Below are 17,490 nucleotides of genomic sequence, written 5' to 3' on the forward strand. Positions count from 1 at the left end.
GCTATATTTAAATGAACATATTGAAAATACAACATCGCAGTTCATGTTCTCATCAGGCTTGTGCTAATGAGAGGCAGACAGCTCCACAGCAGGACTCCGGAGCATCCCGTGGTTAGATGACTCAAGAGATCGGAAGGGAAGGGTTAAGCGGGGCACGCTAACGTGACTTTCCGCAAAGGAGGAAGCATATGAATGCCAAGAAAAGTAATGCAAAAAAAGGGGGTTCTGAAGCCAGATTTTAAGGGTCTTATCAAATTTATTACAGTAATAAATCCGGGATTGAAAATACAACATTGGCAGCAATGGTATAAAAAGAAACTACACAAAGTAATGTTGTGAGCATTATTGATGGTGGTGGGTAGAGGTTCGGAATGACTGAGTGGTTACTGAAAAACGGCAACGAATAACAACAAAATTTACCTTGACACTAGGAACATACAGAGATGCATATACAGCGTTGGTGCCCTGATATTGCTACATTTATTTCAATAGGAACCGGAAAAAGTAGAGATTGTAAAATTGTCAACAGAGCTGCAATATACTTTAACATGACATGGGAGAGTATCAAAAGACACGAGTCGTACAGCAGGTTTGGAGTCATAGTGCAGCTAGAAACTCTGAATAGCTCAGCATAACATTTAGTCCCTAAAATATAGTGCCTGTCTCTAAATCTCTTTCTAATGTAGTAGTTTGTATAGGTTGCTACATCTCCCATGAGAATGATCTCTGTACAATCTTGGGAATGTTGGCAGATATGCTCAGCTCATAAAACCTCTTTGTTGGATGAATCTATCAGTGCTTCCACTCTTCCACCTCTTGTTCCCTTTCTGGCCATCTGTCTCGATTAAAAGGCGTGGGGCCCGACGTAGACCGTTAAGCGCAGGGCAGAACTGGTCTGGATGCTCAAGAGAGGGTTTACAGAAACCATCTCCAGGTCCAGCACATACTCTGTGGGACCATTCACGGCACGGGCGAGAACAAGCATGCCGCTGATGTTGTTGATTTGCTGAGGAAAGAGAGATGAAAGGCATGAGAACTCTGCTCTGAAAGAAAGAGACGGAAGCTGTTCCTAAAGATTATCAGTTTAGACAGCAATGGTCTCATGAGTTCTTTCTCCTTTGACTGATAGATTACTGTGAATTAATTTGCATTAATCAGGAATTAGTTACTGGAATTTATCCTAGCTAACAGTGTCAGCCGGTTACATCTTTTTTCGTGGGCGCTCGATGCAAAGTTCGTCACAACATGTATGTAGCCCGTCATGTGTGTTACTCGTGTTTTCAAAATATGTGTTTGTTGCATAATGTGAACCATGTGCATCACGTGTTTTGTCAAAATAAGTGCCTGCTGCAGACGCGTCTAAAGGGTTTATGATAAAAGAGACGCTCACGTTTGCCAGATACTCGCACAATCTCATGCGTAATCACAGTTTAGTGTTAAGGGAGTGTCTTGCGTGTATTTTGTAAACGTGGGCGTCTCTTTTATTATAAATGGTTTTGACGCGTGTGCAGCAGGCACTTATTTTGACAAAACACGTGATGCACATGGTTCACATGACGCAACAAACACATATTTTGAAAACACGAGCAACACACGACACTCCGAACACTTAATTTGAATTTGCGCCCCTCGGATGAGCAGTCACGAGGCGCCACTGCTAACGTTAGCTAATCTCTCTGTCCAAAAGAATAGGGCTTGATGGACATGACCATGTTACGTATAATAATATGCACACACAAATATTTATTAGGAATATGTGACCCTGCATGTAAATGCATGTTTAAGATCTTGCACTGATATATCTGAACACATTTCAGTGCCAGCTGTTTTTTCTCAAGATGCACACCAGAATAGTTTTTTGTAAGGTATATTTGTAAAAACAATTTAAATTTCTCAATATAACTAAGGCCTAATCCTGGATTAATCTAAACCCTGTCCGGGAATCTGTCCCTTTATGTTTTTTTACATAAAGTCAACCCCCTTAATGTGTGAAAATATAACCTTGATATCTTTAATATTGACTAAGACTATGTCAAAGATTGAAATCAAACTTTGATGCTCCTAATCTCATTATTAGATTGTGAGACTAGCCTGGATTTCACAGACAGGGTCACATATACTTACTGGCAGAATAAACATTATATAACCTACCCTGATGTAAAAGTCTCCATTGTCATCTCCGGAACGGATGCGGAATGTGTTATAGGCTCCAGGATAGACGCTGGTTGCCTGAATCTGAAAGATATCCGAGGGGACGGAGCGTTCCGAAGTGATACTCATGTAGCGATAGACAATAGAATAGGGAAGATCTCGACAGCCAGACTTTGTGACGGGACAAATACAGCGACTGCAATAAAGAGACAGATCATCACTTAACAAAAATGTGCTATCAAACTAAAGAAGACAGGACTGAAGTAAACATTTGTTTTAAATCTGAGCCAAACCTTCTTTATTAAACTCAACTTTATACATTTCTTGGATTGTACTTAAAGGAATATTCAATTTTCTTAAAAGAAAAATACAGATAATTTACTCACCACCATGTCATCCAAAATGTTGATGTCTTTCTTTGTTCAGTCGAGAAGAAATTATGTTTTTTCTCATTTTAATGGACTTTAATAGTGCCCAAAATTTAATACTTAACTCAACACTTAACAGTTTTTTTTAAACGAGTTTCAAAGGACTATAAACGATCCCAAACGAGGCATAAGGGTCTTATCTAGCGAAACGATTTTCATTTTTGACAAAAATAAAATAAAAAATATGCTCTTTTAAACCACAACTTTTCGTCTAGGTCCGGTCCAGCTTGACCTAAGGTAAATGCGTAGTGACATAGGGAGGTCACGTGTTACATATATAAAACTCACATTTGGGGACCATTGTAAACAATAAACTGCCACAAAGACATTAATTAGTATCAGTTGACATACAACAACGTAGGAACGGTCCTCTTTCAACACACTTGTAAACACTGGGGCAGAGTTTCGCGTTCGTCCTCTGTGACCTCTTGACGTCATGACGTATTGCGTGGGGTCACGCTGGCGCAACACGACCGGATCTAGACGAGAAGTTGTGGTGTAAAAGTGGATATTTTTAATTTTTTTGTCAAAAATGACAATCGTTTCACTAGATAAGACCCTTATGCCTCGTTTGGGATCATTTAGAGTCCTTTGAAACTTCGTTGAAAAAAACTGTTAAGTGTTGAGTTAAGTATTAAATGTTGGGCTCTATTAAAGTCCATTAAAACGAGAAAAATCCTGCAATGTTTTCCTCAAAAAACATAATTTCTTCTCGACTGAACAAAGAAAGACATCAACATTTTGGATGACATGGTGGTGAGTAAATTATCTGGATTTTTCTTTTAAGAAAATTTACTATTCCTTTAAATGGATTCAAGTGAAAATAATTGAGATGTATTGAATAGAAAATAGAAAATATATAGAAAAGAGAGATTGTTAAATATTTGACACTGTACTTACAAATCAGATTACAATAGTAAACTTAATTCAGTCCGTTAATTTTTTTGCATGACTAATGTCTATGTTCGCTACAACTGTACCAAATTAAATGAATGTTTAACATACGCCAGACAAAATAGGCAAAATTTTTTGGATGGCATCCATCTACCCAGATATTTCTTGACCACCTGTTATTCATTAAAGTTTGTGGAACTTTGCAGATTATGTTGAGACGTGCTTACAGGCACAGACTCAGAAACTGGCATGAGATATGGAAAAATAAACAGGGCAATTTTAGAAACTGTGTCGGTTACGCTTCGAAGAGACACTATTGACGAATAGTGGTTTAAATAATAGACATCTAATGGAGAAGAAAATATCTCAGAAATTCCGCTGCGCAACTGTGTGCGAGTTGAATAAACTGCAATTCCTCACAATTTTTTGTGTTTACTTACTTGTCAGACACTTGTACATAGGGCTCCTGACAGCCTTTAGCGTCGACACATTTATGACCTCCATGAATGTTCACACACGTTTGTCCATCCGAACACTGGTGAGCTCCTGTCTCACATTCATTTATGTCTAGATTCAGCAGAAAACAGAGAGTAATTGAATCACTAAACAAGAAAACCTTTTCTTGAAACTTATAGAGAGAAAGATGCCAGCCAGATTAAATATAAAGCCTAAAAGGATTTGAGCGTCACAAATTTTCTGAGAAAATTGGGGAGATTGAGTATTATTGAATTGAGACAAACCTTGGCAGAGGCGCGAGCCCAGTAACTGATAGCCCTCAGGACAGACACATGAGAATTTCCCTCGCTCATTAACACACTGATGCTGGCACAGATAACTGGAGTAGCTGCACTCATCTATGTCTGGGTACAAAGAATGAACATTACCAGTTCCTCCAGTTGTAATATGCAAATTCATTTTTGTGATTCAGATTGGTTTGCACTTGCTCCCATCTTACCATTGCACGCGAAGCCATCTGCCCCCAGCTCATACCCCGTCTCACAGCGACAGAGGAACGTCCCGTATGTGTTATAACACCTCTGACTGCAGGGCGCTCCCATGCCACACTCATCAACATCTGAGCTCAAGCACAACGACAGCAGATGAAATATTAAAACATTAAGTGAAGAGCTCAGATGAAAAACTGCGTATTATAAGTTCATCAAATACTTTCACTTTAAATTCGCTTAATCCTGGCCATAAGCCATTCAGAAATACTGCCTTGTGGCCGAATCAGTTAAAAAGTGTGGCTTTTTCAGCAAAGTCCTCTACGTGCATGGAAATTAACTTAAATGAACGATGGTACGCAGGGGCGTCATGCACCAATTTTTTTTAAGGGGGCACAGTGTCAACAGCTCACAGAAATTTGTGCATACCCAGACATCAAACGAAATATTATAGAGCTTTCAGTCTTTTCCATGGCACTTACATTTCCAACAATCTGAAAACCCCTGCTTTCATGCAAAAACCTCCAAAATAAAAGTGATGACTAACTTTCATATCATATACTATTCAATCGGAATAATGACACATTTGCATCATATTCACATCTGAAACGGCATGTTTTATTTAAGTCTTAATGGCTTGTTTAATTGTGTCATTAATGCATTTTGCACAACAACTACATTATCATATAAAATTAATGTAATTTTAAATCCATAAAGTATATACACAACGAAAATGATATAAGCTATAGCCACGTGATTGATTTTAATGTTCAATAATGATTTAAAAAAATATGTTTAGATAAAATTATTAGAGGAACGGATTTTTGCATTAAATTTTACCTCATGTGAGCATGTGAGATTCCGCGCCCGCGTGAACTTTGGCGAACTTTGGCGTTGTGCCAAGAAGATGAATCTCTGCTAATATAACGTTGAGACGGTCACATTTAAAACCATACATTTTCTACACAGAGAAGGTTAACTGCACATTACCGTACTGGGGTTTGGAAATGTTGTGAGCGTTTCTAACACGTTTTAATTCCTCAGATAGCCAAATGCAGCAGCAAGCCAGCAACAGCAGAGAGCTCGAGAGCTCGCAGGTGCCCCCTCAGTTTGAATGGGCATGACGCCTCTGATGGTACGTGTATGTCGAGGTGCAAGATGTTTTTACCCGGTTAAAGGAGGCTTACAGAATATATTAGGATATTGACAGAATTTTTAGGCATTTAACCTTCATTCAGAAAGGACAGGGAAGGGTGACTGGACACTTTATTAGAAGGGAAGATTTTTGCATGTACTTAGAGGGTTTTGCAGCGAAAGACTGTCAAATTTGTTAAATACCAATGAAGTGACATTTGTGGCAAAAGGCATTTCAATTACTTATTAATAACCTAAGCATAGAGCCTGATAAAAAAAATGTTAATTTACAAGAAAACATGTCAGACGCACTATTTTGCATGGATTTTTTTGCATTTGCCTGCTATTGTTCAAACTCGTGCAGTGGGGTACTTTAAAACCACTATCACTTGGCTTGCACACTTAAAAAGGGAAAGGGACATTGGAAATAGTAGGGTTAGTAAGTGTATGTTTAAAATGAAGTGAGCTGTGGCCATTTTTGTTAGCATGCATCAGTGGCTTTAAATTAGTTTCATGACACTACTGCAAAAACAAAAGTTAACTGGGTCATGAAACTTCACTGGAAAATCATTAAAAAGAGGATTTGTGGGATATAATTGTAATATTTAAATGTATAATTAATCCAAAATTTCTGTTTGAAGAATGTTGTGTCCAAAAATCCAAATTGAGCGAAAGGGCAAATTGGATAAAAAGTCTACTGTTGCTTTAAACGAAGAGGATTTTTGTTCTCGAGAAAACTCATAATCCAACTTTTTGGTTATTTGTAAGCTGTATAATGAAATACTGGACGACCCTTTATTTAATTTCAAGCAGCTAAAATTGAACCAAAAATAGTTTGTGCCGTCTTGTCCGAGAGACATCCAAAGGCAACATTCAATTGAATTCAAGGTTTTTCCTCATTCTGCAACAGTATTAACATCCCCCTTTCCATCGAGCACAAAGTCCTCTTTTACTTGTTCAGATTTTGGCTCCATTCAAATAAAACGAGGTGTAGGATGGAATTGTGTAAGTATGTGGGTTTGGATTGCGAGTGTTTGTGTGTGCTGTTGAAGTGTGTGTGGGGTGTGTTGACCTATGACTCAGGGTATGGCAAAACCGGGCGTAGGAGGCTGCGTGTGGGTTGGCTTACCGATACAGGAGCGATTGTTGCTAGCCAGCTGAAAACCAGGCTCACACTGGCAGGAGAATGAACCAGGGACGTTAACACAGCGATGTTGACAGTAGCGATATCGGCACTCATCAATGTCTAAAAGTATGAAGAAGAGGTAAAATGTTTATTGGTATGAACAGGCCTGCGATAGCAGGTTAGGTTTTCTTTTAAAGTGCACAGTGATTTAAATCTTGTGGTTAAGTTAACACTCCATACTTATTTTAGGAGCCAGTGGTTTCCAACTCTGGTTCTTTGGATTGAAACCAAGTTAAAGCAATACTCCAGCCAAATATCCAAATTACCCCATGATGTACTCACTCTCAAGCAGTCAGAGATACAAATGTCCATAATCTTTCAGATGAACACATTTGGAGTTATTTTAGTAAATGTCCTTGCTTTTCCAAGCTTTTAATGGGAAAAAATAGGGGATCAGGGAAGCCCAAAATGGTTCACCCATCCTTTACAGAAGCAATCCACACGGCTACAGAGAGTTAACAAAGGTATTTTGCAGGTAATCTGTGCACTATTGTAAGTAAACTTTAAACTTTATAAACTATAATAACTAGCTTCCGGTAACAGCAGGATCTTAAGGGGATCGCACACCGGCCACGCCGGGCAGCGCGGCGCCATTCTAAAAAAAATCGAACACATTGTTTTCTATGAGTATACGCACACCGGCGCCGCCAGGTGGCACCTGTCCACACCGCCCAGCTGTGACTCAGGGAGTTCACTGCGCCACTCACATAGTTTAACATTAAATACCATCATATTTGTCCCAAATCCTCAACGATTAACATTGACTACTAACGTATATTTAGCATTTTGAAGTAGACGCTATCTGACAAAGCTTGCGCTATTTAATGTGCACTTCTGGTTTACAATACCTCCGAGTTGTCCTAGACGCGACTCGACGCGGCGCGACGCTGAACTGTGCAGCCGGTGTGCGATCCCTTTTAAACTCACACGATTAATGAGAGTCACTGCGCCACTGTACCCGTGTAAACCAATGCTTACTACGCTAAAATTCTTGGGTGAATCATGTGAGTCCAAGATGGCGCAGTTACCAGAAGGTTGTTATAATTTATAAAGTTACACAATTGCATTGATTACTAACAAAAGACCTTTACTAACTCATTGGATCCATGTGGATTACTTTTTTGAAGGATGAATGCACTTTATTGGGGTCAGAAGTTATTCCCTGATCCCTATTTTCTACCATTATAAAGCTTGGAAAAGCAAGGACATTACTAAAAAAACTCCAAATGTGTTTATCTGAAAGATGATTGACATATGTATTTCAGATTGCTTAAAGGTATAGCGGAAGATTTTCTTTTTCCGGGTGGATCATCAAGACTATTGGTCATCCCAGTTGTTAATCATTCTGGTGATATGTTGACGGAAGGCCATCGTATGTGCTCGTCCCTAGGTTCGCTTTTTGCACATTCGCACTTTAAGGGTGTATATGTATGATAGTTTACGGTTTCAGCCATTCATTGAAGCTTGCGTCCTCATCGTGTTTTTTCCAAATATCTGAGGGTCGCAAGAGAAAAGGTGTTTACGAATTGTATGACAAAAAGAGAAAGGCCTCTGAAGAAAGAAACAAGACCAGAGCGTTCGCTATAAGCACAGGTTGGGCTTCAGTCGCAAAGTTTCTACTCGACAGGTAAAGTTTGGCATGCTATAGTAGAAATCCATTTAAAATCACTGCTAGTAAAAGTTGATGTAAGCTATGATTAGTGATGCTAGCCCTGGCACAAGTCACGAACTGCGCAGACATAGTAAACATGCCGACAGCAACTTGTAAACAGAGCGAAGAGAAGAACTAGGCTTGTGGTTGCTCTCTCTCATGCACACGTTTAATAGGCGTTCCCTCTCTGGAGCAGGTAGAGTGCATTTTTTTTTTAAGTGGAGGGACGGTTCTGTTCAAAAATTCGGGAAAATCTTCCGCTATACCTTTTAAGGGTGAGTACATCATGGGATTATTTAGATTTTTGTCTGGAGTAACCCTTTAACCATATTATCTTGGTTATACTGTATTTATTTTCACCATGTCTGTGAAATCCAGGCTGACATCTTACAATCTATGATCTTAGGAGCATCAAAGTTTGATTTCTTACTCAGTCAATATTAAAGATATTAAGGTTATTTTTCATTACATTGTTGCATTATTTAATTATGTCAGATGATTTAGAAAATAGTAAATCACAAAAAAATGACATTAAAGACTGGGCCTGATTGCTCACCAATGCATTCTGTTCCCACTTTGCGGTAACCGTCCGGACATTGACAGGTGAAGGATCCTTCTGTATTAATGCACTGTTGACTGGGCTGACAGTCATGCGTGTCTCGTTCACATTCATCCACATCTGTGTTTGTGAGACAGAATCATGAAAATTAAATGTGAACGTTTTAATGATGCCTAGAAGGACAATAATTAGTTTACAGAAGCTCATGGGATGCTCATAAATCCTGCTCGCTTTTTAAGTGCCATGCATGCTTTCTCTATTCACTTCCTCTTGAGTCTTGATGGTAGACAACAGCTGGGATGTTTCAGTCTTAGTACATTTTTTGGACCCCCTGCAGCCCAGAGCCCTGCCAAGACTTCAGCGAGACTCTCACAGTTGTCTGCGTCCAAACACTAGCTGACCGCTTTCTAAATACCACCTGTTTCGGTCTGAATCATTCAAGTGTGAAGAAGCAAAACTTGCATATAATTCCTCCCAGACGCTCCCACCACTACTATCACATGCTGCTTTGATCTTCATTATGACTCAGATGCATGATTCAGTATAGCGCTCTATTGTTTACCACAAGCCATCTAACACCTGTTGTGAAAACACACACACACACACACAGTGTTCACACGCTTACCCACACAGCTGTCTCCCTGGGGCTCTAAACCAGGAAGACATGGATTGTAAGGCTCGCTGGCCGTGTTTTCCAATCCGGGGTGAATCTGGTTAGGTGGTTCTTGGGCGGGGATGACCGAAGCAGAGCGAGGGAGACACAGGTATCCGCCGTAATGGTTGAAGCACTTCATCTCGCCCTTACAGGCCTCTGGTATTGTCTCGCATTCATTTATATCTGCAAACACAATGCTGGAAAATGTTAGAGATCTTGATATTTGAGGTGATTGGGTAGTGGTAGAGATGTTTTACCTTTGCAGTGTTGTGTCTGTGAATCCCAATGGTACCCATCTGTACATTCCTATGAGATAAAAACAGAGATAAATTGGAATTGAAATGTGAGTGTTATGTTCTTTAAATACAATGTTATTGTCATTCAATGAAACATCAATTGAATTCAGTGAGAGGGTGAGACGAGGAGAAATCAGGAAAAGTTTTCATCCCTTCTTACCGTGTAGGTGTCAGTTTCTGTGGGTGGCTGTGAAATAGCGCTGTGAAGAAACACAGAGATGCACATACAAAAGACAAAAACATTCACGGGCCGCATCCTTGCGCACATCTTCAGCAGTCTCGTGTGAGCTCGGAGGAAAACACACTTCCAGAAGTGTTGACAAAAAAAGAGGAATCAGACACACATGCACACAAGCTCATATAAACTCGTGCACTCTTGTAGAGGTCTGGTGTGGAATAGATGATGCTGAGAAAGGGATTTCTGTGGATGAGAAAGAAAAAGTTTTGAGATCAGTTCAGAAACAAACACATCATTGTTTGAACACATCCCCCTGTATTCATTATTACCATAATTTCGGTGTACCGTCTGGAGCTATTATTAATGTAAGTACATGGTATCTGGCTTATAAAATAGCTTGATAGCTAGACTCCCTCTGGTGGTTGTTTTAAAATTGCAATAATTTTCTCCCAATATTGTGGCAATTCAAATTGCATAATAATTATGATAAATCATTTATGATACTTGTTGGGACGGTTTTCTGGATTAGACTAGTCCTAGACTAAAATAAATGTAAGAGCTATCCAATCTGAAAACAACTTGCACTGACATATCTTAAATTACATCAACGCCCTTTGATTTGCCTCAAAATGCACAAAAAAATGTTTTTAATAAGGCATGTTTGTTAAAACTAGTTATATTTACTAATTAAACTACAGCCTTGTCCTGGATAAAGCTAATCCCTGTCCGAGAAACCGCCCTTTTATTCATTTATTCATTCATTTATTTATTTATTTATTGCTGTGTAATCTTTAACTTTTACTGTTATCCAATATTATAATTATTAAATATCAATAAAACAATACTGATATATACATTTGCAGCATTTAATGATTTATGATTTCATTTATCCTCTGAATTCATGTTAATTTCAGCATTTACTGATATATTTGTGACTCTGGACCACAAAACCAGTCATAACGGTCAATTTTTATTTATTTATACACATTCATTGGTATGGTTTGTTAGACAATATTTGGCTGAGATACAACTTTTTGAACATCGTGAATCTGCGGTGCAAAAAAAAAAAGAAATATTCAGGGTTCCCACGGGTCCTTGAAATCCTTAAAAGTTTGTGAATCTGGGAAAAAAATTCAAGGCCCTGGTAAGTTTTTGAAAATATACGTACAAAGGTACAGGCCATTGAAAGTGCTTATATCTATTTTATGCAAGAAGTTTTCTGGAAAAAAATCCATATTATTCCCTGTGTAGTGTAGGATAAGATCATAAAAATTCTAGACTTTTTAAGCACTTTAAATGCTTATATCTTCTGTATGCAAATGTAAATTCATACCAAAATGCTTTAACACATGAAAACGTCTCGGGTTACGTATATGTAACTGTTGTTCCCTGAGAAGGGAACGAGACGCTGCGTCTCCCTTGCCATACTTCCTGCGTCCCTGTAACGCTGTCTTTGGCAATATTTCAGATAGCGATATACTTCCTGGCTCCCACGTCACCCTGTCTTTAACGTTAAGCCTCACCATTGGTTAAATTTGATATACACATTCAGAAGCACTTACCCACTGCAAGCGTCCCCAAAGTTTCACTGCAGTGACGCAGCGCGAGTTCCCTCGAAAGGGAACTGTAACAGTGTATCTTAAAAGGTAACACAATGTAACCTTGCTCTCACCCCTCGTTCAGACAGCCAGCGACGTTATCGCTGTGTGTCGCTTGTCTCTTTCAATGAGGCGTTTCTAAATCTGCTTGTCATAAACAAATGAGTACCATCCACGCCAGTAACTGACGAGAGAAGGGTGACGTGAACTCCACTGCTTTGTTCTCATTGGTAGTCGCTCCCGAAAGTCGCTGAACATTTGCATAAAGTTAAACTTTTCTTAACTTTCTCGCGTCGCTGGACACGCCCATACGGTCGCCAACGGTCACTGTCGCTCGTGTCGCCGGAAGTCGCCAGGTTTCCATTGAAATGAATGAGATCGCGTCGCTCTGCTACTGCTTGTCGTTGGCTGTCTGAACGAGGGGTCACTTGAAATTTGTCCCCACATTTAGTCCTTGAATTTGAGGGTATTGGACCTGGAAAGTCATTGAAAGGTCCTTGAATTTGAAGTTAAAGGAATAGTCTACTCATTTTCAATATTAAAATATGTTATTACCTTAACTAAGAAGAGTTGATACATCCCTCTATCATCTGTGTGCGTGCACGTAAGCGCTGGGGCGCGCTGCGACACTTCGATAGCATTTAGCTTAGCCCCATTCATTCAATGGTACCACTCAGAGATAAAGTTAGAAGTGACCAAACACATCAACATTTTTCCTATTTAAGACGAGTAGTTATACCAGCAAGTTTGGTGGTACAAAATAAAACGTAGCGCTTTTCTAAGCGGATTTAAAAGAGGAACTATATTGTATGGCGCAACAGCACTTTTGGGAGTACTTCAACTCGCCTGAAAAATCCGCTCCCCTTCTCCCTCTCAGAATGGGAGAGTGAGGGTGTTACTGCGCCGAGTCGAAGCACTCCCAAAAGTGCTGTTCCGCCATACAATATAGTTACCCTTTTAAATCCACTTAGAAAAGCGCTACGTTTTATTTTGTACCACCAAACTTGCTGGTATAACTACTCGTCTTAAATAGGAAAAACGTTGATGTGTTTGGTCACTTCTAACTTTATCTCTGAGTGGTACCATTGAATGAATGGGGCCAAGCTAAATGCTATTGAACTGTCGCAGCGCGCCCCAGCGCTTACGTGCACGCACACAGATGATAGAGGGATGTATCAACTCTTCTTAGTTAAGGTAATAACATATTTTAATATTGAAAATGAGTAGACAATTCCTTTAACTAAGGTGTGGAAACCCTTAGAAAATCGCCTTTTAATCGTCCTTAGCACTACATGTTATCTATGATAAATACATTTTTTATATATTTACAGTAGGAAATGTATACTATCTTAATGGAACATCTCTACATAATATCCTAATGATTTTGGGCATAAATAAAGATATTTTTGACCCATACAATGTATTTCTAGCTACAAATATACCCGTTCTTATGAGTGGTTTTGTGGTCCAGGGTGACATCAAATGCACAATGAACTAACACGAGCAATTGGATTGGCATTAACTAACATTACTAAAGATGAATAAATGCTGAAAAACTGTTCATTGTTAATTCATGTTAGTTAATGCATTTACTTATGTTAACAAATACAACCTTATTGTAAAGTTTTACCACTGTTATTTTGGTGTACTAACTAATTGCCACATTCATTTACAGTTTACTGCAAGGTACTTCAAAAAATATGGTATAGCTATTATGTCCTTTTGGTCATTTCTTTTTTACTTCTTAGAGACAAAATTTACTCTAACATGACCAAAAACCCTATAATTTCCTCTCTAAACCTTATGTTCTCAGAAACAAGAATAAAAGTATTGTCATGTTGACTCAGTGTGACAAACAGCAAGCCACGGGGTGACGTGCAGATTTGCACATTCTGCCTCAGTTACATCACTCTCCAAATACAGTTGTGCTTTTCCACCAAAACCGCATGAAATAATTTAAGTGACTCGCAGTGTATAGCATGCATGACACACTTAAACCCATTTATATCTTGTTAAAATTCAAATATGTCTATAACTCTCTTCTATGACCTACATGCTACTTATGGTTTAAGTAGTGTCCTGCAAGATCTCGAACCGGGCTGTCCCGGTGGTTTTGCATGCGACTGGGAAAAGCCTGAAATCGACCAACATAACAAATTTGACGCCAAAAAGGAGCTGGGTCGAGTCGCTTGGCCAGAGTGTGGCTGTGGGTGAAGCCTCAGATGAGGGACAGTTGACCCTCTGGAATGCCAGTGGAGAGGATGTGGGTACCACTCTGTACAACGGTCAACCGGACCATTGCTGTGTTTCCCAGAGTATCACGTTCCTAGGAAAACCCCCTATGAGGTTCACCAGAAAAGTCAAGTGTGGCTAAACAGAATGCTCTAGTCTGAGCCCCTCTTGCCCTTTTAAACAATGATACAGCAGGTGTTTTAGATTTATTTGGGAATTTGCATGGTAATTGTGCATTTATGATGTCTAGGTTTAAAATAAATCCACTAAACGTGACTCTAGCTGGTTAAAAGTGAATTAAAGAAGAAAGTAAGGTTCTAGTGTTATTTGTTTGCAGGTGCCTGTTGGTTTGATATTTGGTTATTTAATGCGAAGAAATGCATATAGTAGGCCGACAAATACTTTTTGGGTCATAGTGTATAATACACCAATGCACTGATTGTGTTTCTACAGTATATGTTTGTATAACACATTGCACTAAAGTAACATAATGTATATCATATACTGTATATAATATATTAATAATAAAGTCATTCATGTTTAAGTGTAATCAAATATGTGTTGGTTCAACTTAAAAACATCAGTTGACTCATAAAAAAGTTGTGTAAATTATTGTTAACTATTTTTAGGTTGAATTATTAAGGTAACTTACTTTTTTAAGTTGAACCAACTTTTTTACAGTGTATGTTATTTCAGTCAATAAAATAGTGTGAAGCACCTTAGGTAAATAAGTGGTATTAAGGCACAGCTCTTTGTGTGTTCATACGGATAGGTGACTTCTGTATATATGTAGTTAAAACCTGACTTCATAGGCACACCGCTGCAAGGCCCACACACATATAATGACAAACACTCTTTACCCACCTCTCTCTCACCTTTATAAACACCACAATCGCATTAGTCTAGTGTTATGCATAGCCTATGTTAACAGAGTCTGTTCACCTGGCCAAAAAAATCTGACAAGGTGCCGAAGGCATGTATGTTTCATTTTTTCATCTCGTTTTCTAATAAGTAGGCCTAGCAGAGGATCCAATACTTAAGGAAAGTGAATGACTATAGCAATCTCTATTCCATCCACTTCCATTGTACAGAAAAAAAATGTTTTCATACTCTGCCTCATGTCTCCTTTTGTGTGACATGTTAAATAAAGTTAAAAAATATTTCAAATAACAATTTCCCCTGTTGCATATAAAGGGCACCAGTCTGTTCAAGCACTGGTTCACGTATGCCCCGTCACACTTTCTGCTTTCAAATGAATGCTCAAGTCAGCATTCGGCCATATAAAATAATACAACTAACATAAGGTAATTAAGTGGCAAGATATATAAACAAATATGATGTAAGTGCTTGGTATAGAAGTAGCCTGTGCAAGTACAGTAAAGCAGTGTTCCCTGTTCTGATCTCACAGGCATTTTATTGTGTGGTCATTTTTGTTACAACACCTGCATTTCCAGAGGGGTCCAGAAAGTTTTGAAGAAACAGAAACTGTTACCAAGAATACCACAACCTTTTGTGTGTCCTCGAAAACCTCGGGGACGTGCGCTCAGTTCGCAGTATTCCCATTCTGCGATTTCTTTCGGATTAAACCAGCTCGTATAAACAGACAGCAGTTAGTATGAATCAGCTTTTTGTTTTCAAAAATAGAAACGCTATCTAAACAAAGTCACCCATTTACGTTCGCAGGGATCAAATAACGACTTACAGTGAATGGCATTAATCTGGTTGTGAAACAGTGGTTGGAAAACAGATTGGAAAGTTTTGCAACACTGAAGCGTGTCTCGGTGCTAGACATGTCGAGATGTGTAAAGCCATCATAATGGTTGAGTAACAAATGCTGGGGGGAAAAATCTAATTCATTTGTACGCATGTGCACCCCATACTGGGGGTGGAAAGTTATGATATGATGTTCACTATTTTGAGCATGTATGGTAGTAGACATGGAAAGTGCTGAATAATGTGATTGAATAGACTGTGGTGTCGTGGATTGGTTTGGAAGAGAGAAAGAAAGTGAATGTGTGACGTGTGCAACCCTTCAAAAAGCAGTTGAAATTTGCTGCCCTTAATCTCTATATATCATCCTCTGTTGCATGACATAACTTCACTTTAGCCCATTTTGCCACAAACCTTGCATTATTCATTTACTTAGGTGACCATGTCTCAATGGGACCAAGAGATCCCTCTCAAACAACAACAACCAGCAAAGCACAACATAAACATAATGCATACTTTCTTTTATCATTTTACACTTGATTCATTTATAAATGTGCTATACTCACAGGCCAAGCTTCTTTTCCCAGGCGTGTATCTTTCTTGTTTGAGCCTGTGTTTCTTTATCTTCCGGTGGCTTTGTGGATCAGCACCCAGTTCCTCTGGCTCTGCTGTGTCTTCTGTCCTCGCTCAGCCTGATAGAGCGAATGTGGAGACGGACAGCTGGACTGTGAACGTATGCAGGGGAGGGAAAGTCGGAAGAGAGGAAAGAAGGACGGCCCATTCCGACCCCCATACAGCCCCCCTGCACGGCCAACCTCCGCCCCCCATCTTACCCCCCAGGATGAAAATTCCTGGTCTGTGGCCCAAATTCCGAAATTCCAAATCTGTCCAAGTCTGCAACAGAACAACAGCATACAGATTCACACACACACACATATATAACCATCCAACCAACCAACCCCCCTCCATACACATAAGCACACACTATAAGGCAGAGAGTCCACCTGGTTTCATTTAAACTCACCCCCCACAGCCTACAACGTTCTCGCTTTTTTCCCCTCCGTCTCAAGTCACCCTTCATCTCTCCCATCTTTTTCTGTACTTCTCTTTCTCTCCTCTCTATTCCTTTCATTTGGCTGGATATTTATAGCTCGGGAGAAGCTGATGGAATGTAGACAAAAATTAGAGAGCAAACTAGAAAAAAAAGTAAGAAGGCAATGGTAGTTTGAATAGGGAGGATAGGACAGACACGTCTACTTGGAAAAGTTCTTTGCTTCTTTTTTTGCTCTGTCTAAATATTTAAACTGGAGGTATTTGTAGGCTGATATTAGGGAATGAAATGAAAGGTCGTGGAAAGACTGACATTTTTACTGCTGTTACACCTTCACAGACGCTTACTATAATGCAAGTTTGCAAAGTAAGACCGCTGTCAGACGCTTTTGACCAAAGTGCTTCTCTACTAGTTTTGATTCAGGAGAAACATTTTATATTGGACGTGAAGTGGTGACTCTATACAGTTTCAACATACCTGAAACAGTAGATTGGACGTATGGCCTTGATGTCAAGGTAACACTTTACAAAAAGGTTTTATTAGTTAACATTAGTAACTGCATTTATTTACATGAACAAACAATGAATATCCTCCTAAGACCTGGATATCCACATACAATTTTTTTTTTTTTTTTTTTGCACCATAATACTCTGTGTAACTGGAACCTGTTGTACACAAATGTGGACAATTACATTGCTTCATGTTCAAAGAAAAATATTTGGTTATTTTATTTATTGGTTCATTCTAACCCCAAAATAGCTGGAAGAAATCTGAAAAAAGACAAACCAAAGCTCGGGTCTTAGAAGGTTCAACAGTTTTCAGC

The 17,490-nt window shown here is 39.1% G+C and overlaps 1 protein-coding gene across 1 annotated transcript; it reads right to left on the minus strand.

Moving 5' to 3' along the window:
• Positions 1–236: 236 nt before the first annotated feature.
• On the minus strand, positions 237–16,355 carry efemp2a (EGF containing fibulin extracellular matrix protein 2a). Its single transcript, XM_065271790.1, has 11 exons — positions 16,183–16,355; positions 10,059–10,319; positions 9,860–9,908; positions 9,573–9,785; positions 8,945–9,067; positions 6,681–6,797; positions 4,429–4,548; positions 4,214–4,333; positions 3,914–4,040; positions 2,152–2,347; positions 237–1,006 (listed from the first exon to the last, which is right to left on the minus strand). The coding sequence occupies exons 2-11, from the start codon at positions 10,164–10,166 to the stop codon at positions 845–847; spliced, it is 1,335 nt and encodes a 444-aa protein (XP_065127862.1). The 5' UTR covers positions 10,167–10,319; positions 16,183–16,355; the 3' UTR covers positions 237–844.
• Between the last annotated feature and the right edge of the window lie 1,135 nt (positions 16,356–17,490).

Source organism: Paramisgurnus dabryanus, chromosome 16 (genome assembly GCF_030506205.2).
Source record: "Paramisgurnus dabryanus chromosome 16, PD_genome_1.1, whole genome shotgun sequence".
NCBI classification, from domain to species: Eukaryota; Metazoa; Chordata; class Actinopteri; order Cypriniformes; family Cobitidae; genus Paramisgurnus; species Paramisgurnus dabryanus.